This window comes from Mauremys mutica, chromosome 1 (assembly GCF_020497125.1).
Source record: "Mauremys mutica isolate MM-2020 ecotype Southern chromosome 1, ASM2049712v1, whole genome shotgun sequence".
NCBI lineage: Eukaryota > Metazoa > Chordata > Testudines > Geoemydidae > Mauremys > Mauremys mutica.
Window position 1 is genome coordinate 83,022,878 of NC_059072.1, and position 27,730 is coordinate 83,050,607.

At 42.6% G+C, this 27,730-nt stretch overlaps 1 protein-coding gene across 1 annotated transcript in view; it reads left to right on the top strand.

Annotated features, from left to right (window-relative positions):
* The window catches only part of PLXNC1 (plexin C1), an 86,116-nt gene that overhangs the window by 12,593 nt on the left and 45,793 nt on the right, over positions 1–27,730 (top strand). The window contains exons 3-10 of the mRNA XM_045000887.1: positions 1,156–1,290; positions 3,031–3,131; positions 10,123–10,237; positions 12,300–12,459; positions 19,798–19,867; positions 20,870–20,969; positions 21,086–21,169; positions 23,354–23,493. Of these exons, the coding sequence (XP_044856822.1) occupies positions 1,156–1,290; positions 3,031–3,131; positions 10,123–10,237; positions 12,300–12,459; positions 19,798–19,867; positions 20,870–20,969; positions 21,086–21,169; positions 23,354–23,493 (905 nt within the window). The remainder of the gene's footprint in view (positions 1–1,155; positions 1,291–3,030; positions 3,132–10,122; positions 10,238–12,299; positions 12,460–19,797; positions 19,868–20,869; positions 20,970–21,085; positions 21,170–23,353; positions 23,494–27,730) is intronic.

Consider the following 27,730-nt stretch of genomic DNA (forward strand, 5'->3'; position numbering starts at 1 on the left):
GTTCCTTTTCATGCTGTGGAAACTCCCCCTTGAGGGGTGGTCCTGGGAAGCAGAGGTCCAGGGAGCCAAGTCCCTTACAGCATTACTCACACAAGAGCTGTAGTGTCAAGGGGCTGCAGGGAGTATTGGGATTAAGGTGGCAGTGTGGAAACATGGAGCCTCTACCCAGATAGTCTTTGCCTCTGGGAGTACCCATGGATTTAGGGGGCTGAAACTCTGCCATGAAGCAGGGTAGGGGCCACTCTCCATCTTCTGAGAGAAGAAAGCATAAGATCGGTCTACGTTAGTGGTTCCCAAACTGTGGGGCACAAAGGGGTGTGGTGCAACATTTGGGGGGCCATGGTGGGACCACCCAGCCATGCTCTGCTCCCAGCTCTGCTCTGGCCCACCCCCAGCTGCGGTCCCGGCTGCTGGCTGAGACTCTGCCCCTGGTTCTGCCCTCAGCCTCGGTCCCTGGCCTGGCCGCAACTCCGCATGCGGCTCCTGCTGCCGGCCCCAACTGCTGCCTGGCCAAGGCTCTGCTCCCAGCCCTGACCCCACTCCCAGCTCCAGCCCTGGCCCTGGCCTCGGCCCCTGGCTCCCAGCCCAGCTGCAGCTCTGGCCCGAGCCTTGACTCCCTTATCCCTATCTGTGCCCTCCTTCCCCCGGGAGCCACAACTCAGCCCCAGCCATGTCTCCTGGGCATGGACGGGTAAGGAGCGGCCCGATGTGAAAGGTTTGGGGACCACTGGTCTACATCTTAGACCTTAGTTCGTACTGTGGACCCCTTCACCCTCCACTCTACCGATAGAAATTGTTACACACTTCATATCGCATGGGTATATCTCTCTCTTCCTCCTCGTTTGATGTTGATGTCAGTTAGTTATTTAATACTGATAAAAATTACATTATCTACCCTACTCCAAGATCCAGATTCAATACAAAATATATCCAGTTTCTATGCTACAGAAAATATGATCTGATGTTCTTGTCCTCCAACTTTATGAATTATGAGAACCAGATGCATTTCTGAAGAAATCAGGTCACAATAAGTCCTCTAAGTGGTCTAATGATGTAGCCACTGTCAGAGCATGGAAAGGATTTATGATTAAAATATTAACTGTCTTCTTGTTAGTTAAGGGGTTTAGTGGATAATTTTATATCTCATGTTTTTAGGCTATTCTTAACAACAATATGGAACCGAACTGCCCAGAGATTTTGTATGAAATTGAAGAAGAATCTTCTGTTTTTCCCAAACTTGTACTTGACCCAGTGGATAGTGACTACATATATCTGTCATTTGCTAACGAGGTTGGTACAATACTAGATAAAATGATTAAATGATTAACTGCTATCTTGAAGACTTTAATAAGTTTTCTGTTATTGTATAAGTAGAGCTTTTCATTTGAATTACAATCAAACCTTGATTATCCAAGCTGCAGTTAACCAAAGGTTGGCTGCATCCCCCAAAGTTTGGCTTTAGATCTGCAGAGCTCATAATAGGCACTTAAACCCATGATGACTTTTATGTTCTCCCATTGAGGGAGTACTCATATGATTAAAGTTAAGCACATGGTTAAGTGTTTTGCTGGATCGAGACTAGAGTGTTTGGAACTAGTCACGATTGAACTCAAGCTGCATAGAAGACCTGCTGATGAACAGGTTCCATAAACTCTGTGGGAACAAAGCGCTGAGCCAGTGGTCTAGTTCTCTATAATGTACGGCATTTGGTAGCAGGCTTTGCAGTCTGTACTATTGAATTATGTTAATTCGAGATATGGGTTTGAAATCCTGGCCTTATCGAAGTCAATGGGGGGCAGGATTTCACCCATGACTTTTATACCTTCCCTTAAGATAAAGTCTGTTCAGTGCCAGTGAAAATCATATTTTTACCCTAAAATCTAGCAGAATGATTACAAATTGTTATAGACACCCCTTGACTTTCAAGGATGGAGAATCTCAAAGTGCAAAAGTTTACTGTTCTAAAAATAGGTCTAGATCTTTAGAAGAAAGAGCTTGATATTCTTTAGTCTTGTTGGAAGAGCAAATTACTATGGAGAAACATTTAGGAATAAATACCTCTCCAAAACCTTGCTTAGGGGCTTAGCAAGATCTTTCATAAAAGGAGACTTCTGATCCTAAGTACAAACTTAAGTTTGTTAGTAAATTCCCCTAATGAACTGAACCCCTAATTATTTCAGACACCTTCAAACAAATTGGGTTCTGTTGTATATATTTGGAGTAAGAGTTGATCGAGGGTCTGAGCAAAACCACAATAAACAAAACCAAACAATCTTAATGCCTGAAATACAATTTATAAGCAAATATTTTGAATCAGGAAAATGTTTAGCATTTATAAATAATGTTCATAGTTTTCATTTAAATTATTTCCTATTGAAAATGGTTAATTGGAATATTAGAGACAAATTTTCAAATACACATGTATGCACACTAACCTGTTTTTGCACACTAAAATGGAATTTTGAACACGTTTCATAATTCCATGCATTTGTACCAGTTTGCATGTGTAGTTACCCAATGCATACATGCAAATATCTATTTGCATGCACAGATGCATTTTTTGCACATGCATTTTTGGATGCACACTCATTGCAACATTTAAAAATTTGATTTTTAAGAGGCAAAAATCCATTCTTTGCTAAACTAGAAGATTCATCATAAACATGCCCCTTTCTATTATACATAATTCACTATGCTACTCCAGTATTTCTCCTGTATCCACTTATGGTAACACTAGATTTTTCAGAAGTTAGAACCTAATAGCTAGTTTTCCAGACTAAAATTTACCTTACTTTGCGAGTTAACTAATGAGAAAACTCCACAGATATCCAGTGGATATCTATTTTTTTAAGTATACCACTTGCTTGCTGTAGATTTTTTTAAAGGCAAAGAATAAACATTCATTTTGTACTGATGTTAGTTTGATGATTAGTATAAACATTAAAATATCTTTGGATCCCCTACTCCTTTTGCCCTTTTTGAGCAGAGCTAATGCGGTTCAGTGTAAGTTATTGCTTTCTGTATTTTTAGGTGAGAAGAATACAGGTTGCAAACTGCAGTAAATATGGTTCCTGTAAAGAATGTTTATCTGCAAAGGATCCACACTGTGGATGGTGTTATTTAAGCAAAAGGTATTGTCTGGTATTTTAGACTTTCATACAAAAACATAATTAAATGTTATTTTTTAATAATTCAGGGCTGTATTCATAATAAACTTAGTCCTGGTCTACACTAGGAATTTATATCGTTATAGCTGTCTTTTAGGGGTGTGAAAAATTCACACCCCGAGAGACATAGCCAAACCAGCCTTACCCTCCCCCGTTTAGTCAGTGCTAGGGTGACGGAAAAATTCTTCTGTCAACCTAGATGCCACCTCTTGGGGAGATGGATTACCTACACCAACAGGAGACCCCCTTCCATCAGTGTAGGTAATGTCTACACTGAAATGCTACAGTGGCTCAGCTGCAGCAATGCTGCTGTGCCACTGTAGTGTTTTAAGGGTAGACAAGCCCTAAGTGTGTCTTCAGCTATATGGGAATTTTTATGAAGCCCTCTAGCTATAAATATATGACATGTCACATGAGAAGGGTCTCCATGCCTTCCAGGGGCTGTGTTAACCTATGGACATTTAGGATCTCCCTATGAAATGTATGTAGGACTGGTGAGAAGAGTGAATTCTTCTGTTTTAAAAAATCATTTGTTGTATTAAATCATGAACAGGTATCCAGAGACCCTCTTTTTAATGCTAGGCATATTTTGTATGTGAAAATATAAATAAAGTCCTGAATCTCCTTCAGCAGTTAGGGTTCATTGTATTAGAATTCTTCCCTGATTCTCAATGTAAAATGTTAGGAGGATTTTTCTTCTAGGTTTGTAGGGAATAACTTCCTAAGCATCTCCCATTTTTGCCATTAGTTTTGTTGCTTTGTTTGAAGCTGCATGGGCAGGATTGGCAGACTGCTGTAAATTTTAATCCCATCCAGTTTGTTTTGCCTTGATGTTAACAGACTGCTGTTGAAGACTCAGGTATAGGTGGATATTGGTGGACAGTAATCAAGTATCTTTTAAGTTGTTTTATCCAAGTTGTCTTTTGCTGACCCAGAACAGAAGTTCCACCAAAACTATGTTGTTAATGGAGGATAGGTCCATCAGTTTGGAGGATAGATCCATCAATGGCTATTAGCCAAGATGGTCAGGGATGTAACCCAAGGCTCTGGGTGTCCTTAAATCTTTGATTGCCAGAAGCTGCGACTGGACAACAGGGAATGGATCACTCAGTATTTGCCGTGTTCTATTCATTGCCCATGCAGCATCTGGGATGGGCCACTACCAGGTACTGGGCTAGATGTGCCATTGGTCTGACCCAGCATGGCTGTTCCTGTTTTTATGTTCTTTCGTTATTTATGTTACCCGTATTGAGCTTTTCAGGTTTCAGGTTTTCTATGTGAGAAGTTACACATAGAATAGACAAGAACTATTAGTCAGTAAATATCCTGTTAATGAAGGGGAGAGATATCACCAAAAGTTTCCATCTGTTGGAGAGAAAGAAAATCTGCATTTTTAAGAAACCAAATTATTGTAATATACAACCTACTTAACACCCAAACGATTTTTCAGTATTAATGGATTTGTTTTTGCAGATTGAGGATGAAAAGTGAATTTTTAGAAAAAGAGGTGGAGATGTTTTTAACAGATGTTTTTATTTAAGTTTCTACATATACACTAAAAACAATATACTCTGTAGTACATCTTTATCATGTGCCAGAAGTACACTTGTTGTTGTCAGCAGATAAAAGGGCAGTGCCCAACTTGTTCTTTGTACAATAATTTATCCTTATCTGCTCTTTTACTTAAGGATGAATGTTTGTCTTAAACACACTTTCCCTTTATTTGAATAAAACTTATTATCATCTGATTTTAAAGGGATAAAATTATCAGTATTGATTTAAATGATGGTGTTCTGATATGAAAATGTGTACATCTTGTCACATCTGTATACATGAAACAAAACATTTTTTTTCTACTTTTTCATTAAATAAGGGCTAGTGCATACATTCCCTTCAGTCTGTCAAAACTTTTAATAACAGAATAGAGCGTTTCATCTGGATTGTATTTAATTTCCACGTGCTTAACTGAAGTGTGTTGGAATGAATCCAATTGGAGGTGCTAATATTTTTTATGCATTTCACATAGGAAAAGAATACAACACATCTGTGTTCTTTTTCTTACTGAAGAGCACCTTAATTTTCAAATGTACTGCGCACTTGCAGCTCCCCTTGACTTCAGTGGGAAATGAGTTGATCAGCACTTTTGAAATCAGGCCACATTTCTTCAGAAAGGGCTGGGCTTTTGCACCAGGAAACCAGCATGTTGCAGCAAGACAATAAAGAGATGAAGTACAGTAAACCAAAATGGCTTTTTGGTTAACACAGTGGTAACCTAGGTGAAGGTCCTTTATTGACTTAATCATATAGTAATGAATCTGTGCATCTAGATATAGTGCTCTTCATGGTATATGAATGAAGTGATGCACATTGTGAAAAGGGATCTTTAACAGAATAAATATTTTGCTTGCTGGTAAAGATGTGACAAATTCTCAATTCTGCATCTGTCTGTACACAAATTCGTGCATTTTGCAAATCTCATTGTGAAATTAATTGCAAATACTTAACCTGGACCAGGCCACCTTGACTCTGTCAAATCTGCCACCTGCTCTCAGACATTGCCAGACTCTGTCCTTCTAAACTTGCTCCCATCTTCAAGGTTCCCAGTCATTCACATCAATTTCTTTGTGTCCTCCCTTGCTTACATGTCCCATCTCCCTCATATACAGTGCCACTGATCCAGTCCCAGTTCTCTGCCTCCATCATGACTGGGCTCCAGATACCCTCACCTGCTCACTCTTAATGCATAGTTCTTTCCCTCCCTACTAATTTTCTGAATCTGAATGCTGATTGCTGCTAACTGTCTGCCAGATACCAGTAGCCACTTGTAAGTACCCAGTGGATCAAAAAAGTATGTGGCTTTGTTAGATCCCAATTTATTATTTATACAGTATGGGCTAAGGCCTTGTCTACACTACAAACTACAGTCATTGCAAGTTATGTCAATGTACAATTCTCAAAGTCTATGAGTAAACTTGGCTGCTTGTGTTGGTGCTGTGTGTACTCACCAGGAGTGCTTGTGTTTATGTAGTGTGATGCACCACGGGTAGGTATCCCAGTGGGCCATGCACCCCCACCTGAGTCACTGCCTTTTGGAACATTTTCTCAGGGTTTTCTGGGATAGTAATGATTCGCCAGGCATTTTGGGAAGCGAGGTGTCAAGTTCCCAGCATGCAAGTTTCTCCATCCCATAGTACCTTCCACGTCCCATAATTTTTATGACTTTTTTTTAAAAATGCCACAAACTTGTATGGTACTTTTCAGTGTCTGCTGTCTCTGACACAAGCAGGGAGCCCTCAGAGCTCAGCACTAGTCTCATGACCATTGCAAATACAGACTGCTGACCTTCAGGAAGTACTGCAACAACCAAGATGAGGAAGATGATGATGTCTCTGAGGAGAGTTTGTTGATGGACATAGAAAAACAAAAATTCCAGGTTGTTGTTGGTGTTCATGAGCAGCTGCAGATGGTGGAGCACCACTTCTGGGCCCAAGAAACGAGCACTGACTGGTGGGATTGCATTGTAATGCAGGTATGGGATGATGAGCAGTGGCGGCAGAACTTTCAGATGCAAAAGGCCATGTTCCTGGATCTCTGTTCCAAGCTTGCCCCAGGCCTCCAGTGCAGGGACACCAGAATGAGAGGTGCACCAACAGTAGAGAAGAGTGTGGTGATCATGCTCTGGAAGATTGCAATACCAGATTGCTACTGTTCAGTGAGAAATCATTTTGGAGTTGGAAAATCCACAGTGGAGTCCATTGTCATGCAAGTGTGTGGGGCTGTTAATTGTCTCCTGCTATGCAGGACTGTGATTCTTGGCAATGTGCAAGAAATAGTGGATGGATTTGAAGCCATGGAATTCCTGAACCATGGCGAGGTGATAGATGGAACACATATCCCTATTTTGGCACCAGCCTTCCGCTAGTAAGTACACCAACAGAAAGGGCTACTTTTCTATGGTAATATAAGTGCTAGTGGATCACCAGGGCTGCTTCATTGAAATCAATGTAGGCTGGTAAGGGAAGGTGCATAATGCTCTCATCTTTAAGAACACAGGATGGCTGAGAAAGCTGAATGCAGGGATATTCTATCCTGACCAGTGGATTACCTTTGGTGATGTGGAAATGCCAGTAGTGATTCTGGGGGACCTAGCCTACACCTTGCTCCCCTGCCTCATGAAACCATACACCTGCCATCTTGACAGCACCAAGGAAAGATTTAACTACAGGCTCAGTAGGTGCAGAATGACTGTGGAATGTTCTTTGGTAGATTGAAGGGTTGCTGGTGTTTTATTCACTAGAGATTAGATCTCCGCGAGGAAAAAATCCCAGTGGTTATAGCTGCGTGTTGTATAGGCATCATATACATGAGGCAAAGAGAGAAAAGCTGCCATCAGGATGGAGTGGCTGTCTGCTGAGTTTGAACAACCTGACACCAGGGCTATTACAGGAGCCCAACGTGGAGCTATGCATTTGAGGGCAGCTTTAAAGATTCCTTTTTACAGTTAGCCACATTAGTGTTCTCTCTTGCTGTCTTGAGAGAGTGTCTCTCTTCTATAGTTTAAAGTATGTATTGTTTTGGTTTTTGCCTGCTGGCGTCTATTCCCTTGTGCCTGCTGCAAAATAATAAATACTGCTGTGCCTGGGGCTTTCCCTGCCACTAGGAGTTGTGTGGTGCTTGCTGTACCTTTATAAATATGGCAGGGTGTTTTCTGACACTCTCTGAATTCTAGGGTGCATGATATGCATTTGTAAGTACTGTTTGATTTCTTGACTGTCACTACGCATTCTGTAATATTTGTTGTGAACTAATAAAGATACTGTGATTCTCCGAAAATAGAACTTCACTGAGTGAGCTGCCAGATGTGTTCGTCAAGTTAGGCAACTAGGAAAGGGTATTTCAAAAACGTGAGGGTTTTCAAGGCAGGAAGGGGGCAGGCTTCTGGTCTCTTTCACCCTTGGGCAGTGGAATTTAATATTGTGAGAAGAGCAGTCACTGTTGCAGGGAGAGGGGCATTGTGGGACAGTAGCGGGAGGACTCTTAGGGTTGACTCAGGTCATGCAGTTTCTACACTCACACTGCATCAATCAGAGGAGGTTGATCATGGCTCTGCACCGTTCAGGGAAGTGGTTTTACTATATTGCCGTAATGGGATTCTTACTTTGTCTGGAGTCAAATTTGAGTGTAGACGTGCATAAACAGGTCGAGGCAAGGCGACTTATATTGACCTAATGTTGTAGTGTAGACCAGGCCTAAGGATAGGGATATAACAAGATAATCTCACCCTTAAGTAAGTGTGCTTTACTGACATGTCAAGCATTATTTCAGTTGGTACTGGGGAGTAATAAGAACTTGGTGTGATGGGGGTCTGTGTGTTATACCTTTCCATTGTCACTGTTTCCTATAAAATCACCTTTCCTTTTAGTACTGTGCATGAGCATTAAAGGCCACCTTTCGGGCAGAGAAGGACACATTGTCCAGGGCCTGAAACAAACAGAACTCAGGAAATATCATTTCTTGTTTTTGCCATGTAGGTGTTAGAATTTTCTTTTTAAAATCACATACATTAGATATTCTGATAATCTAGAAGAAAGTTTCTCACTCTCGACCCTTCTGGCAAATATCTTTGCCCTGGATATAATTTAAGAGATTCAGTCTTAAACTCATCACTGTCTTTCTGCTAATATTGCTAAGTTAGTCTGTCTCCCTGTTTATAAACTGCAAGATACAGTAGATACAGAGTTTTGCATTCCTTCTTTCTTTAACACTGAGCACCTTTGATCAAACTTTTCACTCAGTGGGTCTAATATTACTCTCAGGTGCACCCATGTGATCCTACTGAAGTCAGTATGGTTGCAAGAATGAACATGAGAGCTGAATTTGTCACATTTCATTCAGGTGAAACTTTGTCAACCACATTTTTAATTTCTTGCAGTAAGGTTAGGATCTGAGCATTGTCTGTGAGGACTTCAGCAGGTTCTGGTGCAACAGTGGCCTCTTGCTTGACTCTGTTTGTGCTACCAACATCTTGATTTTTAGGCCTCGTGTGTGTGTGGGTGTGGGTGGGGGTTGTTCTTCAGTCTTTTATTAGTTTTTCCTTTTAGGATAATTCAATGTTTGTCTAAACATGCTTTCATATAGTGAACCCTGAAAAATGTCATTGAATCCCATGTCAGGATCTGTTACTTGAGGAATTTTATTAATTAAAGCCCCAAACATGCTTAATTGTAGATACTTGAGTAGTTCCATTTAAGTAAAGTTAATCATCCACATAAGTGTTTCAGGATTGAGGCATAATATTTTTCATTCCATGTGGTTCAAATAAACCATTTTTGAATAGTTTTGATATTATCTGCCTCCTGGAAATGAATGCTTTATTAAAACATTTCAAAAATTCCTAGTCGCTCCTTGGTCTTCTGTCTAAACATACTTCTGTGCAGTCTGATTTACAGTGTATATTTTCTACAACAATTTGATATTAATTGAACTTCATGTGCTTACCCCTCCCAGCTCTGATTTAATTTATACTTTAATACTAGCAAAATATATTTTGTTAAACCTTGTCAGAGACGGGTCTGAACCAAAGCCCATTAGCGTCAGTGGGAAGAGTCTCATTGGCATCAGTGGGCTTTGGGACCAGACTTCAGGCCCCCTAAGACCATCTTAACTCAGATGTGTACGTGCATTTGTAAACAAAGTCCCACTGACTTCAGAATACTTTGCTGAATCTGGGCCTAAATGCATAAATGACTGTGCTGTGTATTTATTTCAAAATGCTAAATACGACTAGAAGATCTGTCTGACTGTTTTCCTATAGCTTTTTGTGGTAGCAGCTGGGTTCCTTTTAAAAATCAATAAGATACTGAATAAATTAAAGCACTGCATCTGGTACTGAAGCTAGTATAAAGAAGTATTGACTAGTGAAATTTTGTGTGTGTATATGTGGTATTATTTTTAGGTGCACTTTAAAAGGAAATTGTTCACATTCAAATAACTCAAGGCACTGGGTTAACATTTCACATGAAGCTGATAAATGCCTTACAATCCAGATACGACTCATTGGTAGAAACGAGGTATGTAAAAACAGTTTTATGTGTATTTGTTTGTCATTTTAAATGTGCTCTTGCATCACTTACAGGAACGTTCCACTTTTGCTCACTACACTCCATAAACAAGCCCCTGCCCATCTCAAAAACTGACAAATATAGTGGAGACTCTAACTGGGTGAATTGATAGATATGATAGATGCTCCCCTTATACCTCTTTGCTTCTCAGCCACAAGATGGGTCATAAGGCCTTGCTTTATTGTGCTGACTCAGTACTTCATTATACTGCCCAAGGGAGTGATTTAGTTATATTGTGACTTTATCACTTACGTTGTCCAGGGAATATCAATGAAATGCACTAACTGGATTCCAGGTTTTATAAGAAGTCAGTCTACAAGGTAGCATATGCACACAAACACAAATGTGATCTTTGAGACTGTGATGCTAGTGTTTGCAAAAACATTGAGGTGAAAATGAATAGAGAAAAAAAATCACAGGATCCTAGGAATGAAAAATGGAATATATGTACAGATGGAAGCCCACAGAGAACTTAATAGGGATGAAATCAGTAAGATTCTATAGAAATTGCTCTAATAACTGATATATAATACTATTAATACCTAGCTCCTGCACAGTGCTTTTTGTCAGTAAATCTGAATGGTTCACAAAAGAAGTAAGCATTGATATCCCGTGTGGGGAAACTGAGGCACGGGGAGTTGAAGTGACTTGCTCAAGGTCACCAGCAGGCCAATGGTCAACCTGGGAATAGAGCCTAGGTCTCCTGAGTCCCAGCCCAGTGCTCTATGCACTACAGGGTTATTTTAAAATTCTATAGGAGTTCCAAAAAGGTCCCCCTGTTAGCACAAAAAAAAGAATATGTACTGTGGAGTCTAGTTTTATATATGAATACCAGTGCAGCTTTCGCTCCTTTTGATTTTTTTTTCTGGTGTTCAGTCTCAATAGCCTTAATTTCATCCCTTTGTATTGATATATCCCCTGCACCCTCTTAAATAATTCTTCTATCGCCTCATTGATCGCGTCCTTTAAATCATTGTAGGCTGGTTTCATGTCCCCCAGCTTAGTTGTTTCTTTGCCAGCCTATTCATCTTTACCTCTGTTAATCTTTCCTCATACATCAGTCACTCCAGCATCATGATTGTTTTTGCTTCTCTTTTCTATATTCCCTCCATTTCTGAGACATATTTCTGGCAATAAGAAAAAGATTGAAATATGTTTGCTAAACACCATGAGGCCTAAAGCTGTTTATAGCTTATTCAGATGCAACTTAAGTGTCAGTCTTACTGCTCCTGCCACCATTACAAATGTCCCACCTGCAATCAGCACTACCACTATCACCTGATCAATTATTCTTGACTTGAGTGGGGTAAACAATTCATAATGATTAATATATTGGGCAAACACAGCCCCTTTGTCCTTTGGAGAATTGGCCAGGAACAGACTGCATTTTGTACTAATTTGCTCACTATCTGAGCTTGTTTGGAGGTCTCTTGCAAACAAATTTCGGTTTATGGATTTGCTCATTATCTGTTCGCCACAAGTATTGCTTTGAGTATTCATTTTTTGAGCTGTGTAGTTGGCCACCCAATTTGTATGATATTCATTTTGTTTCTTGATTGCATGAGCTAACATTTATAAATTACTTCCAACCAATTTAGTACAAAACAGATTTTATATTGTAATTAAATGTATTTTGGATATAGACCCCAAAGTTAACTTTCCATGAACATTTATACAGACCTGCACAAATATTTGCGAAAAGGGAATATAAAGGAGCAGAACACCGCCAAAGCAAAATTCAATTAAACAGTTGTTAAAATATTCAAAAATAATTTTTCTCCCTATTCACACACCTCTGATTTTAACAAAGTCAGTAGTGCAGTAGCTCTCATCAACATCTTTTTTGCATCCTTCCCTGCTTGGAATTCCCTTTGACAGGCCTCTGGTGAATCTGTCTGCTTCTGACATGGTAGTTTTTCTCTGCACTTTCTATAGTTTGAACTTGTGTGAAGACAGGAAGGCAATTTAATAAGTATTGCAAGTAATCAATTGTATTTTTACTTTTTTTTAGATTGTTGTGACTGCAGTTGGAGATGTTTCGGCAGTCTCCAAAGGACACTTTGTTTGTATTATGAAAGATACAAAAACCAACCAAGTACTTTGTAAAAAGGAAGAGCCACAAATCATGAACTGTTCTTGCAATCTAAATAGTGCAGCACTAAATAACAAGGGTATGTTTATTTAGCATCCACATGTTAAATACTTATTCATTATCCTTTATAACTGATTAAAACCAACAGTGAATACATGCCCAGTGAGCATAAGATGTAGATCAGTGGTCTCCAATCTTTTTACTCACAAGATCACTTTTTGAATTTAAGATCAACCCAGGATCTGCCCCGCTCCTTCCCCACGGCCCCTTCCCACTCACTCCATTCCCCCCATCCTCCATCGCTCACTCTCCCACACCCTCACTCACTTTCACTGGGCTGGGGCAGTGGGTTTGGGTTGGGATTGGGGTTGGGGTGGGGGAGGGGATGCAGAGTCTGGGCTGGGGCCAAGGGGTTCAGAGTGTGGGAGTGGGCTCTGGGCTGAGCCTTGGGCAGAGGGTTGGGATGCAGGAGTGAGGGGTGCAATTCTGGGAGGGAATTTGGGTGCAGGGGTCATATGGTCACACTGTACCTAATTTCATAGAATCCACTGGACAGTTCATGAGTTTTACTTTTTGTTAGTGTCATTTGTGGTTTATAGATCCAAAATCCTTCAGGGATTGTCACAAATCAGTGTAACATTTTCAACTGTGGGGTGTCCAGGCTGGGGCGGAGTGTCTGGACTGGGGCAGAGGGTTGGGGTGCAGGTCGGGGTGCGGGCTCTGGGAGGGAGTTTGGGTATACGAGCGGTAGGGTGACCAGATGAGAAGTCCAAAATATCGGAACCACCACATCCTTTTCAATTGTTACACTCACCCGTCTGAGTCTTCGGCGGCACTTCGGCGGAGGGGCCCTCAGTCATTGACGGTCTTCGGCGGCATTTCGGCAGCAGGTAATAAGCCTTGCCACCAAAGAAGGAAGTACCCTCTGCGGAAATGCCGCCGAGACCCAGACATGCCGGGTGAGTGTAACAATTGAAAAGGCACTCCCCTGCCTGTCACCGCCGCCCAGAGCAACAAGGAAAAAAAAACAAAAACCCACCTGAAACAAAATATCGGGACAACTGGCATCCCAACCGTACTTTGGTCGGGACGCGGGACAAACTGCTTGATATCGGGACAGTCCTGATTTTATCAGAACGTCTGGTCACCCTAACGAGGGGACAGATGCTCCGGGCTGGGGCAGAGGTTTGGGATGCAAGAGGGGGTGCAAGGTGCAGGCTCCAGCTGGGAGGTGCTTACCACAGGCAGCTCCCGGTCGGCTGCCTGCCTGCCCTGGCCCCACACCGCTCCCGGAAGCAGCTGGGTGCTGTCACGTCTCTGCTCTCATGTCTCCATGCACTGTCTGCACCCGCAAGCGCTGCCCCCGCAGGGCAGGGACAGTGCTGGGGGCAGGGGGCAGCGCACAGAGCTGCCTCAGACACACACATCCCTGGGGCCACAGAGATGTGCCAGCAGCCAGCCGCTTGGGGCCGCATGGGGCTAGGGAAGGCAGGCAGCCTGCATGAGCCCCGCTGCGCTGCCGGCTTTTAGCAGCCAGAGATCGCGATCGACTGGCAGAGGCTCCAGGATCAACCAGTCGATAGCGATCGACCAGTTGGTGACCACTGATGTAGACCATACTTTGTATTAAGGTTTTTCATTTGAAAAACACTTGATTCTTATTTTGGCAAGTGATTTGAACATATTAGAGTGTGCTTGATCGTTCAAGTTTTGTTTATATGTAACCCTCTACTGAAGATGTTATAGGTCCCCTTCTGCGCCAATCTGCAGAGAATTTGAGTTGTTTCAACTGCCATCTGGGAAGCCGTGTCTCTTTAGCTCAACCTATACTAGTTCAGTCTTTTAGCTCTGGAAGTGCTTGGTCCAGCCCCTGCTGTGTTGGCTAAGATAGCAGCTGTCACACATACATTCATGATTATAATGTTATACCTACTTTGGGCTCAATTTTGTCCTCAATTACATGCTAAAAGGCCTATTGATTTCAATCTGAATTAAACTGAGGGGCAGGGTTGATTTTGTTTATACTGCAAAATATGCTGTTTAATACCTTCTCATACAGTCTCTCAATTTTTTTCTGGAAAATAGCTTTGTTTGGAGACTACTGGCAAGAGATGTTGAAAACTAATGTGAATTAGTGGTTAAGAATCAAATTCTGTTCTCATATTGGAGACCAGAATTTGGCTTTTAATACTGTTGTACCAGTGTGAAATGAGAGAAAAATTTGTATGTATATCTGAATTATAGTTTAACGTTAGTGAACAGTGTTTTTACAATACATTGTTTATCAACTGTAGATAGAAAAACTTAGGGTTCAATGGTGATTGGCTGAGTGATAATTGTAAAGATTAATGTATTTGATAAATTTTGCCTCTTCATGTTTGTGAATTGCCTGCAAAAAGACAGTGAACTGACTGTGAACAAATCTATTCTTGATTTCATTCATTATTCAGAGTTATTCACTGTATCATTCTGCAGTAATTCTTAGTCCATGGCTTTGTTCATGAGCAGTTAGTTGTGAGTATTAAAAATCTGAATTATTCTGATTGGACAGATAGGTCATGTGGTATGTTTCCTGACTTGGATGAGTGTAAGTCTTAGAATCAGGTTGTGAATTATTATAAGCTTGGAATTCACTTTCTGGAATTCAGGATTCAGTCCCAAAATAGCTCAGAAGGTAATCCATGACACCAATTTCTGTTCAATTAGTAACATAATCTTTTTTCCCTGTGCATTGCTTCATGGATCTGTGTGGATGTATATGGATCTTTTAAAGATCTGTTTTACAATTTTTCTCTAGTCCACTAGAAACTGCTGGTGCCAAAGCAGAAAAGAGAGCTCTAAAACAAATGACAGGCAAGGATGCAATCATATTAGTGAACACAAAAATAAAACATCTTTAAAATGTACTGAGAGTTTGTCAAAAAACAGTGGGATAAGGAAATTTAACGTAGACGCTAAAACGCTAGCATTAACCTTTTCTCTTTTCCTAAGTATTGTAGACCAAAAGATACATAACAGTATGCGTAGATCTGGTCCTCTTTTAATACTCCCATGTAAAGGGATAAATGAAACATCAGCTTTAATTTCTGAACAGTCTTGATTTTATTGTAGACCCCAAACCTGCAAAGAGCTCTGCACAGATGGAGTCTTGTTCCCATTGGGAGCTACTTGCAGTGTCGAGGTCTTAAGGTCTCATCCTGCAGTCTTTGCTCAGGCAAAACTCCCACTGGAGTCACAGGCTTCACAGCCCGAGCTGTTACTTAAATGTATTTCTGTGTGTGTTGACATCTTTTTCTAATATTTATTGTTAAAAACAAAAGGAAAAGCTATTGTCATAAGTGTGTGACAGCTGGGATAATAGAGGATGACTCCAGGGCATTAAGCTGTCCGTTGTAAATACATATTAATGGACTTTTAAAAATGCAAGTAGTGTCATAAATACATTAGGAACTTTTATAATGCCTATTATTGACCCACTCACATGAGCCACGTTAGCACAGTTGTAGAATTTGTCACTTCCCCCCTCTTTTTTTATGGTGGGGGGGGTCTGTTGCTTACAATGTGTTTGTATAATGCCTAGCACAAATGGGGCCCTGAATTCAACTAGAGCTTCTAGGTGTTACTGTCATTTTACTACAGTTATGACTACTGCTACACATCAGTTACTAATAGAACCATGGGTGTGGCAAGTATGTTGAAAAGTACACGCTATCTGATATTGAGTTGCCCTCACCCTGTGAGAAAGGGCCTTTGCGAGACTCCTGTGATCTTCTCACCAGGGAAAATGCTTTGAAAACAGCTACTGCTCAGTGCAATCTGATGCATTCTTCTTCAGCTCAGTCCAGCTCATACTGAAATCAACAGCTGTTTTTCCGCTAACAACTTGATCAGCCAAGGATAAGAGTAATTTGTTTTTAGTATTTAAAGAAGGCATAAACTCCACCAGAAGCAGCGAAATATCTTTCCTTTGCTCATTCTCTCTCCCCTCCCCCCATTCAAGCACTTATTAATAAATGGTGAATTATGACCACTTAAGTCTCTGATCATGCAGTGACTTAGGCGCATGGTTAACTTTATGCACTATGGACCAGATTTTTAAAGGTTTTCACGTGCCTAAAGATGCAGATATGCCTTAGTGTGAATTTTCAAATCCTGCTAGGTGCCTATCTGCATCTTTAGATAACTAAAATACCTTTAAAAATCTGGCATTCTGGCCCCATTGCGGCAAAGTACTTAACCCTATGAAAGCAGCAAAGAATCCTGTGGCACCTTATAGACTAACAGACGTTTTGCAGCATGAGCTTTCGTGGGTGAATACCCACTTCGTCGGATGCACCCACGAAAGCTCATGCTGCAAAACGTCTGTTAGTCTATAAGGTGCCACAGGATTCTTTGCTGCTTTTACAGATCCAGACTAGCACGGCTACCCCTCTGATACTTAACCCTATGAGTAGTCCCAAAGTAAGTGTTCATCCCAGGGTTGACCATGACCAGCTAACACACATAGGTGGGTAGGTGTAACTTGAGCTCGGGCAGTTATTTGTTCTGCATGCATGTGCATGCAGGCTCGCACACACACTCAGAAAAATATGGGACCATTGCAAAGCACACATCATAGCTTAAGTGGCAAATGCCTGGCTATACTTTTGAGTGTGGTATTCAGCTTATGAGAGAGGAAGGTATTCTTTCATTGCATAGCTGCCAACGAATTGTTGGTATAGTAATTACTGGCTGAAATAATAGCAAATCATATTTTATAGTCATAAAATATTTAAACAGGATAAAAATAGCTACTGTGTAGATAGCACAGTTTGTAGAAGAGTTTGAGACAGAAAGAGAAGGAAGTATTGTTTGTGAAGAGAAGCACCTGTCTAGTGGTTAAAGCACAAGCCTGGAAGCTGGGAAATTCGGGTTTTGCCACAGACATGCGGTGTAATCCTGGGGAAGTCACTTAATTTGCAGCTAGCAAGGGATTTGAAGGGCAACAAGAAGGGTTTCTTCAGGTATGTTAGGAACAAGAAGAAAGTCAAGGAAAGTGTGGGCCCCTTACTGAATGAGGGAGGCAGCCTAGTGACAGAGGATGTGGAAAAAGCTAATGTACTCAATGCTTTTTTTTGCCTCTGTCTTCACGAACATGGTTAGCTCCCAGACTACTGCACTGGGCAGCACAGCATGGGGAGGAGGTGACCAGCCCTCTGTGGAGAAAGAAGTGGTTCAGGACTATATAGAAAAGCTGGACAAGCACAAGTCCATGAGGCTGGATGCGCTGCATCTGAGGGTGCTAAAGGAGTTGGCAGATGTGATTGCAAAGCCATGGGCCATTATCTTTGAAAATTCATGGCAAACGGAGGAGGTCCCAGATGATTGGAAAAAGGCTAATGTAGTGGCCATCTTTAAAAAAGGGAAGAAGGAGGATCCGGGGAACTACAGGCCAGTCAGCCTCACCTCAGTCCCTGGAAAAATCATGGAGCAGGTCCTCAAGGAATCAATTCTGAAGCACTTAGAGGAGAGGAAACTGATCAGGAACAGTCAGTATGGATTCACCAAGGGCAAGTCATGCCTGACTAACCTAATTGCCTTCTATGAGGAGATAACTGGCTCTGTGAATGAGGGGAAAACAGTGAATGTGATATTCCTTGACTTTAGCAAAGCTTTTGATACGGTCTCCCAGAGTATTCTTGCCAGCAACTTAAAGAAGTATGGGCTGGATGAATGGACTATAAGCTGGATAGAAAGCTGGCTAGATCGTTGGGCTCAATGGGTAGTGATCAATGTCTCCATGTCTAGTTGGCAGCCAGTATCAAGCAGAGTTCCCCAAGGGTCGGTCCTGGGGCCGGTTTTGTTCAATATCTTCATTAATGATCTGGAGGATGGTGTGGACTGCACGCTCAGCAAGTTTGCAGATGACACTAAAGTGGGAGGAGTGGTAGATACACTGGAGGGTAGGGATAGGATACAGAGGGACCTAGACAAATAAGAGGATTGGGCCAAAAATAATCTGATGAGGTTCAACAAGCAGGGGCGGCTCTAGGGATTTTGCCGCCCCAAGCACGGCAGGCAGGCTGCCTTTGGCAGCTTGCCTGCGGAGGGTCCGCTGCTCCCACAGCTTCGGCAAACCTGTGGGAGGTCCAAAGCCACGGGACCAGCGGACCTTCTGCAGGCACGCCTGCGGGAGGTCCACCGAAGCCGCGGGAGCAGCGGACCCTCCACAGGCAAGCTGCTGAAGGCAGCCTGCCTGCTGCCCTCGCAGCGACCGGCAGAGCGCCCCCCGCGGCTTGCCTCCCCAAGCACGCGCTTGGCATGCTGGGGCCTGGAGCCGCCCCTGTCAACAAGGACAAGTGCAGAGTCCTACACTTAGGATGGAAGAATCCCATGCACTGCTACAGACTAGGGACTGAATGGCTAGGAAGCAGTTCTGCAGAAAAGGACCTAGGAGTTACAGTGGATGAGAAGCTGGATATGAGTCAACTGTGTGCCCTTGTTGCCAAGAAGGCTAAGGGCATTTTCGGCTGTATAAGTAGGGGCATTGCCAGCAGATCGAGGGATTCTCCTCTATTTGACATTGGTGAGGCTTCATCTGGAGTACTGTTTTGGGCCCCACACTACAAGAAAAATTGGAAAGAGTCCAGCGGAGGGCAACAAAAATGATTAGGGGGCTGGAGCACATGACTTATGAGGAGAGGCTGAGGGAACCTGGATTGTTTAGTCTGCAGAAGAGAAAAATGAAGGGGGATTTGATAGCTGCTTTCAACTACCTGAAAAGGGGTTCCAAAGAGGTTGGATCTAGACTGTTCTCAAGTGGTAGCAGATGACAAAACAAGGAGTAATGGTCTCAAGTTGCAGTGGGGGAGGTTTAGATTGGATATTAGGAAAAACTTTTTCATTGGGAGGGTGGTGAAGCACTGGAATAGGTTACCTAGGGAGGTGGTGGAATCTCCTTCCTTCGAGATTTTTAAGGTCAGGCTTGACAAAGCCCTGGCTGGGATGATTTAGTTGGGGATTGGTCCTGCTTTGAGCAGGGGGTTGGACTAGATGACTTCCTGAGGTCCCCTCCAACTGTGATATTCTATGATTCTCTGAATTCCTCTGTAGGGGAGTTTCCTCATCTCTTGGCATGAAGATAATATTACTTTCCTACCTCACAGGGGTGATGCCAAGCTTAAATCATGAAAGTGTGTAAAGTGTTTTGAGAATTTCGGATGGAAGGTGCTGTAGAAAGACAAAATTATGTTGTTGTTGTTGTTGTTATATAAAGCAAAAGTGTATATGTGAGGGAAGAGGGAGAGAGAGAGGACAAACATACCAACCAGGATGCAGCTTGATGTATGTTGTCTGCTAAGATTAAGTCAATGTATATTCAGTTATTTCTTGTAGCATGGTAACCAACATACATCTAATACAGGTAACTTTTTTCCAGATATTTCAGCTGTTGAAGTGACACTCATCGCTGATTCTTGGAATTTGTCAGAAACATTTCAGTTGAAAAAGTAAGAGTTTGTTTTCTAAATACATTCACTAAGGACTGTGTATCGGAGGTGTGTGCATGTTATTTTTTTAAGTATTTAAAAAGGGGGATGCACTTCACCAGAGGCTGAGAAATCCCTTTTCCTGGCCTATATCCTCTCCCCTTTTTTGTGGCTTTATAAAGCTGCTTTCATGTGGTGTCTGTTTTAAAATCAAATGATAAAAAGAGATATTTCTAATAAGCCCCTGGCAGCTACAGGAGGGTCGTTATAACAATGCTAACTCCCACTGAAATAATAAAGGCTGTAACCTGGATGTCAGTGGACATTTTACGTGTGTAAGGGCTGAGGGCCATGTTGTACCCTCCCATGGTCTAACCCGGATGAATGGATACAGAAGACCCAGAAAAGTGTGTGAAGTTCATCTTAAGGTGTTTTCTCCTATTAAAGCAGTGATGCCATTTGTTGTGATGTTAACAGCAGGAAGTAACACCTAATGAAATAGTGGTAATATTGAAACCCAAGGAGCAGTTATATCTACACATCCATTCTTTAGCACCATATTCTGGGCTTATTTTGAACTGAGAACTCTTACTGAGAGCAGTGGGAGTTACTCATACAGGATGTGGATAGATTATGAACAAGATTATATATATGGCAGGGTTGCCTGCGATAGCAGAGGACTGGATTTAATGATCCAAGGAGGTCCCTTCCAGTTCTGTGTCCTCTGTTCCTATACCCCTTAATCAACACTTTTCCTTTTCTGACTGTAATAAACATTGAGATAGGGAAGAGTTGCAGGGAGCATCTCTTCTTTCTCCTTGGTGGGTAGAACTCTGGACCTACTGGAGGTTATAACACAGATAAGTGTTTTGCTCATTTTAATATAGTTTAAAGATTTACAGTGTTGTCCTGTTAGGTTTGTACTTTTTGCATAACTGAAATTTCATGTTCACAAATGTATTTCTTAATGTATTTGCTTAATCCCTGTATTTGATGCAAACTATCTGTTTTATGTATTGCCAGTTGCTCAAGATGTATCAGCACTGGTGTTTGTGCCTTCTGTGAAATAAAGCATATCTCTCCCTTTGTTGCCTGCAAGCCTGATGATTCTGGGCAAATTCAGGTAAAATTCTTTGGGATTTATAGAACTTAACATTTTCGGTGGTACCTTTTTTATTATTTAAGTAAATGTATGTTTCCTATTCATTTTGATGTGACAGACTGTTTGGAATTTTTCAGGATGATTGTCATCCGATTGACAAACAAGGGGATGTGCCAGCCACTACTGCTTCCCAAATGAAAGCTACTACACAGATGTCAGAGGTTAGCTAACATTTTTAGATAGATGTAAATGATGCACAAATTGATCAGGGGAAATGCTCATATTAAAGGAGGGAAGGTTGGAAGGAAGGCAAGGGTAATTATAAGAGAATTAATTGGTATATAATTATTGCACAAGCTTGTTATTATTATTATTATTAATTATATTAAATAGCGCTTAGTGGCACAAACTAGGATTCGGGCTCCACTCTGCTAGGTGTTGTACATATACATAGAAAGAGATAGTACTTCCCTCAAACACCACACAAAGTACATAGATAAAGGGTGGGTAGGAAGTATTACCAACCCTACTTTACAGATGGAGAATGAGGCAAAGAGAGATTAAATGACTTGTGCAAAGTCACATGAGGATTCTATGGCAGAACCAGAAACTGAACTCAGATCTCCGGTGTCCTAAGTGCCTTAACCACAAGACTATTCTTGCTTTCTGGGCAGCCTGCACCCCAAACCCCTCATCCCTGGCCCTACCCCAGAGCCTGCACCCCAGCCCTCTGCCCCAGCACTGATCCCCCTCCCAAACCCTTCATCCCCAACCCCACCCCAGAGCCTTCAACCCTAGCCGGAGCCCTCACCCCCTACACCCAACCCTCTGCCCCAGCCCTGAGCCCACTCCTGCATCCTGAACCCCTCATCCCCAGCCCCACCTCAGAGCTTGCACCCCCAGCCAGAGCCCTCACGTCCCCCAAACCCCAACCCTCTGCCACAGCCCTGAGCTCCCTCCTGTACCCTAAACCCCTCATCCCCGGCCCCAGGCCAGAGCCTTCACCCCCAGCCAGAGCCCTCGCCTCCACCCCCCACCCCAACCCTCTGCCCCAGCCCTGAGCCCCTTTCCACACTTCAAATCCCTCAGCCCCACCCCCACCGCATGAATTTTGTTATGTGCACCAATATGAAGGGGTGCGCATAACAAAATTCATCTCTTTCATTTTGGTGTACATAACAAACTTCATTCTGCACATGCCTGTAAAAAATTAGAGGAAACACTGGTGTGAATGACACTGCTCTGAGAGTAGAGAGGAAAAGCAGCAAATCATGATGAACACAGTGTGCTCTCACAGAATAAATTAGCAATGTTTTCTTGACATACATGCATAAAATGAGCTGGAGAACACATGGGAGAAGCTTTTGATATTTCAGCAGCCATGCTGAACCAAGCTCAAAACCGGGCAAGGGAGTGTGTCAATGGGTCTGCCCACAAACAAACTCATTAAAAATCTGGATAATCACAAAACTCGAAATCCTAAAGGGTCGTTTTTAACTTGTAATGTAACTAGCTTTTAAAAAATAGTTAAAAATAATTTACCCTTGAAGGCCCCAACCAATTTGTGGTTTTAGAATCAGACCTTCCTATATTTTTAGATATTTTTTTCTCACCCCTGTTGCGTGAATAATGCGCACAGAGGAAACTGACTAACTGATTATAATACAGTGGAAAGAGCTAAACCAACTACACACACTCTGGTGTCAAATGCACCAAATGAACAAACTGAAATAACATGTTATTTTTTTAACAATCATAAGTAAAAATAAGAAGTCCAGAAAGAAATGTGACTATTAAAATTGGCCATGTTTCTTTAAAACATTACTGGCTATCTATTGGGACATCACCACACATAGTGTCATTTTTATGCACAGGAAGATGCACATGTAAATTACTTTCCCTTGAAATGTGGCTATATAGTATTCAAAAACCTGTGTATGGCTTTAAAAAGCGTCCAGTGAACCAACTTTATCCTGTTTCTTGTCTTTTCATTCTAGAAATCTAGCCAGCCATACCGTTTTCAAGACATTGGCTAGAGTTACAGTTTGTTTCTCTGATCATAGGTATTGTTTCAGGTTGTGCTTTTTCTGAATTGTGGAACAGTAACATATAAAGCTGCATTTTAAAGTTGATTTCTGTGATACATATCTATCAGTATGTTAGATTGCACTTCCTGGTGGTAGTTTTATTTCAGTAGAAATGCAAACGTTAACATTGCTAAAATTAGAAGACCTGAAAAGGAGTTGTGGCTTGTTCAGCACCTCTCAGGATCAGATTCAAATATGTTAAAATTAACAAGAAAGATGAATTCTGATTCATTTAAAAATATTTTAAATGCATAAGCTCAATGTTCATTTTTTTCAATAGCTTGTTTTTTTAACCAGGTTTTTTTTTGTTTCCAATAGCCTATCTGCAATATTTCCATAGAACCTTTATGGATATCAGTGTTAGGTAGAAGAGACGTGATAATCAAAGGAGCAAACTTTACAGAAGCATCAAACATTACAGTGGTGTTGACTGGAACCAGTAGCTGCAAACAAGACAAGTGAGTCCAAAATAATACAAATATTTATGTTTATATTTTAAGTACAGTGAAAATTACACACATACCCCAGAGCTAAATTTTGCCTTTAGATGCACAGGCAAGTATACAGCTCTCATTGACTTAGAGTCAAGGGTAAAATGTGGCCCATTATTTACATCAATGACCCGTTAATTAGCCAGGTGCTGAACACATCCGGTAAGGTGCTCTGGCTCTCAACTCCCACTGAAAACAATGGAGGAAATACAGCCCTGCATTAGTGCACAGCCCAAGGGATGATGTGGGTAGGTGGGAGGGGCACATCTGATTCTGGATCCTGGAGCTGCCAGAGTGATCCTGGTTCAGCCCTTGGTAGTAAGGGATGTTCTGAAGGCTTCCCTATCTCACACTCAGGTGCCATTGCCCCTCTGGGCTTTGCAGCAGGCAGAAAATAGTTGGGGCATAGGAATACCTCAGCCATGTTTTGACCCACCCCAACAAATCCCAACCATGCTTCAGAACTCTGCCGGTACTGGAGACTTCTGTGACAACTGAGTGCATAGACTGTGCAGTGCTCAGTGGGACTGTTTGTGTAAGTGCCTGTTCACCAATGTGAATAAGAATTGCACAGTGTAACCCTTAGTGAAATAGACTAGATTATCCTCGATTAATGATATTCAATCTTGAAGAGTCACTTCAGAGGCACAGAGAGTTGCACACTAATTGTGCAATGGAAACCTGACATGGCTTTACACAACTTCATCAAATAGCCAGAATGCAGTGTTTGTGGCACACAGCTACTTCATTCAGCTGACTATCTGCCTTCTCCTCCTACCCCTTCTTCTTCAAGTAGTATCCCTATGGGTGCTTCACTGTAGGTGTGTCTGCGTCCCTGTGCTGCTGATCAGAGAACTTTAGTAGCAGTCCGTCCTGCCTGCGCATGTGTCGCTCCTTGCCTGCCATGATGCTAGCCAGCATGTATGGGTGACCTTCCTCAGTTCCTTCTCCACCACCCTTTGCTAGAGACAGAGCTAAAGCAGTCCTTTCATGGATTAACAACTCCCTTTAGATGTGCTAATTTTAGCTTCCTTGAAGCCATTTTTTCTTTGTTTCCTTGTTTGCATTTTATTTGGCCTTGCCTAAAAAAAAAGTATAAGAAGAAAGAAAAATGAAGAAGAAAGGGTTTGCCTCCTATCAAATTTGTTTGGGGGGGACCCTCTCCATGCTTTAAAAAGTGCCTCAGTTGCAAGGAATCTATACCAGATAGACATTGCCTGGGGGAAAAGCACATTCCACAAAACTGTAACTTGTGCCCCAACAACTGAAGCCCAGGTCCAGGAAAGAAAGAGTTAAGGCTTAAACTCCTGCTCATGGAGTCAGCCCTTCAGCCCCCAGAATCCCAGCGGGAAGTCTCAATGCAATTTTCTGTGTTATAGGGAAGTGAACCCAGAGTGATTAGCCACTCACAGGACCACTAAGAGGTTTGTGAGTCCCCGTAGCGAGCCCATCAAGCCAAAAACAATCCCTGGCTCCATCAGTATAATCAGTACCAATGGCACAGAAGCTGGCTAAAACTGGTACCCAGGGAACGCATGGTACCAAGCCAACAGAACAAGTTGGACTGCTCAAGGACCCAATGGGCATGGGCAAAGAAGCACTGGTACTGCAGAAATGTGAAAGACACAGAAGTTCCACCCTGGGGAAGACTCCATCAGTACAGACATCTGCACCAGTACTGACTTCAGTGCACGTGGCACCGACGGACATTGTGACCAGGTCCATATCCCTGACTCCATCAGTGCAAGCTGCTCGGCACTGACAACCACTGCCAGTACTGACACCATCAGCACTGCCTGATTTCTGGTGTGTGATGGATCTTTTGGTGTCCAACGCACTGGATTCACACTTACTTAGTACTGGAGCCCAGGTCCCTAGCTCACTCAGAGCCCCGGGTTCACTGAGGTCTCCTTGCAATGCACCACCATTATCATTGGAGTTGGAAACTGAGAAAGAAGACGTGGGTTCCTCATGCTCTTCTCACTTGCCATACTGGGTCCAATTTCACTATGGGCATCAGGCGTATCGCCCACCTGATCCACTGCCTCCCTGGTTTGGCCATTCATGCTACCAGCTGCCGGGCCCCTACCCACCATAATGGCCATACTGGGACTCTTGACAGGCTCAGAGGCAGCAAACCTTCCATGCCTCCAGCATGGCATACCAACAAGCAAGGAGACACCCTTCTTCAGTTGTGGCTTGGAGGGCTTCTGAACCCCCAGGACAAGGGGAAAAAATTGAGACAGAGGTGGAAGAAGAAGTCACTCCCAAGCCCATCTCTCATCGTCCTCACCAGATGAGATGGTGATCCACCCCCTCACCCCCACTGCCATTGATGATGGATGATTTCAAGTTATTCCAGGACTTGTCACAGAAGGTGGCAGAAGCCCTACAAATACCATTACAAGAAGAAGTGACAAAATCCTATCACAAACTGGTGGACATCTTACATTCTTCCACCTCCTCCAGAGTGGCCCTCCCGATTAATGAGGCCATACCAGACCCATCCAGAGTCATATGGCAGACCCCAACATCTGTCCCGCCAATGGGGAAAAGGGTGGATAAAAAATATTACGTGCTGGCAAAGGACACAGAATTTCTTTTTTCCCCACTCGCCTCCCAATTCCATCATTGTGGATGCCATTAACGCTAAGGTCTGATAGCACCAGTTTAAGTTCACTCCTTATGAATGGGACCAGAAACGTTTAGATCTGTTTGGTAGGCAAGTGTACTCATCTGCCACCCTTCAGTTCCATGTGGCAAACTACCAAGCCTTGTTAGCACAATATGACTACCAGAACTACACAAAACTCTGTTCCTTTATTGACCCACTCCCTGACTCTCAAAACCGTAATTAACAAGGGCCACCAGGTGGCTAAGATGTCCCTCCAGTCTGTGTTAGATGTGGCTGACATAGCAGCATGATCAATTTCCACGGCTGTTGTGATGAGATGGGCTTTGTGGCTTCATTTGTCCGGCTTCCTTAGAGAAGTCCAAACCACAGTAGAGGATCTTCCTTTTGAGAAAACAAAGTTATTTGCAGAGAAGACTGACATGTCTCTCCACACACTGAAGGATTCTTAGACGACTCTTCAATCCCTTGGGATCTTTACTCCCATCTATAAAAGAAAGTACAGTCTTCTGCCACCATTCAAGCCCCAATCAGCGCAATATGCATCTCAGTACTCATCACAAAGATCTTATGAGCCGCAGAGGAAGAAGCCGAGGTTCCCCAGGTGAAAGTAATCAGGACCCCAACTGACTTTATCTCAGCCCTCCACTTTGAAGTGGCAATTTTGACGGGTTGATTGAGGTGCCCATAGAACACTCTCCTCGCTATCTCAAACTGTAAAACCTCGCCCATCCCTTCCGAGATCATTCCATCTCCCCATTCCACAGCACATGAGAACAGATAACCTCTGAGAAGTGGGTGCTGGAGATCGTCCAGAATGGATATGCCATTCATTTCTCCTCCCACCCCCTTTCCAAACACCCTTCCCTGTTCCTCTTCAGGGACCCTTCTCTTGAGAGTCTACTACATCTAGAGGTAAACCATCTCCTCAGCATAGGAGCCATAGAACCTGTGCCCATACATCTCAGAGGCAAAGGCTTCTACTCTCGCTACTTCCTGATACCAAAGAAAAAGAGAGGTTGGAGACCCATACTGAACCTCAGAGCGCTCAACAAATACATCAAAGCACAGAAATTCAAGATGGTTATCCTATCAATGATTATTCCAGCATTAGATAAAGGAGATGGGTTCTCAGCCTTTGACTTTCAAGATGCCTACTTCCACATTTCTGTCATACTGAGTCTCAGACATTACCTCAGATTCATGCTGGGCCAGGACCACTACTAGTACAGAGTACTCCCATTTAGCCTCTCATCGACTCCTAGGTATTCTCCAAGGTCCTTTTGGTAGTGGCCGCCCACTGACACTCTCAGGGCATCCTGATTTATCCTTACCTGGATCACTGCTTTCTCAGGGCACGGTCCTTCACAGAGGCCCAATGAATCACCCAGACCACACTGGATCTGTTTCTGAATCTGGGCCTATAGACCTTAACACATGTACAGAGGCTAGAATTCATAGGAGCCAACCTTGATTCTGTTCAGGTGAAGGCTCTCCTCTCACATCACAGATTCCATAGTCTCTCCTCGTTGATAGAGACAGTACAATCCATCCCCCAAATTATAGCCAGAC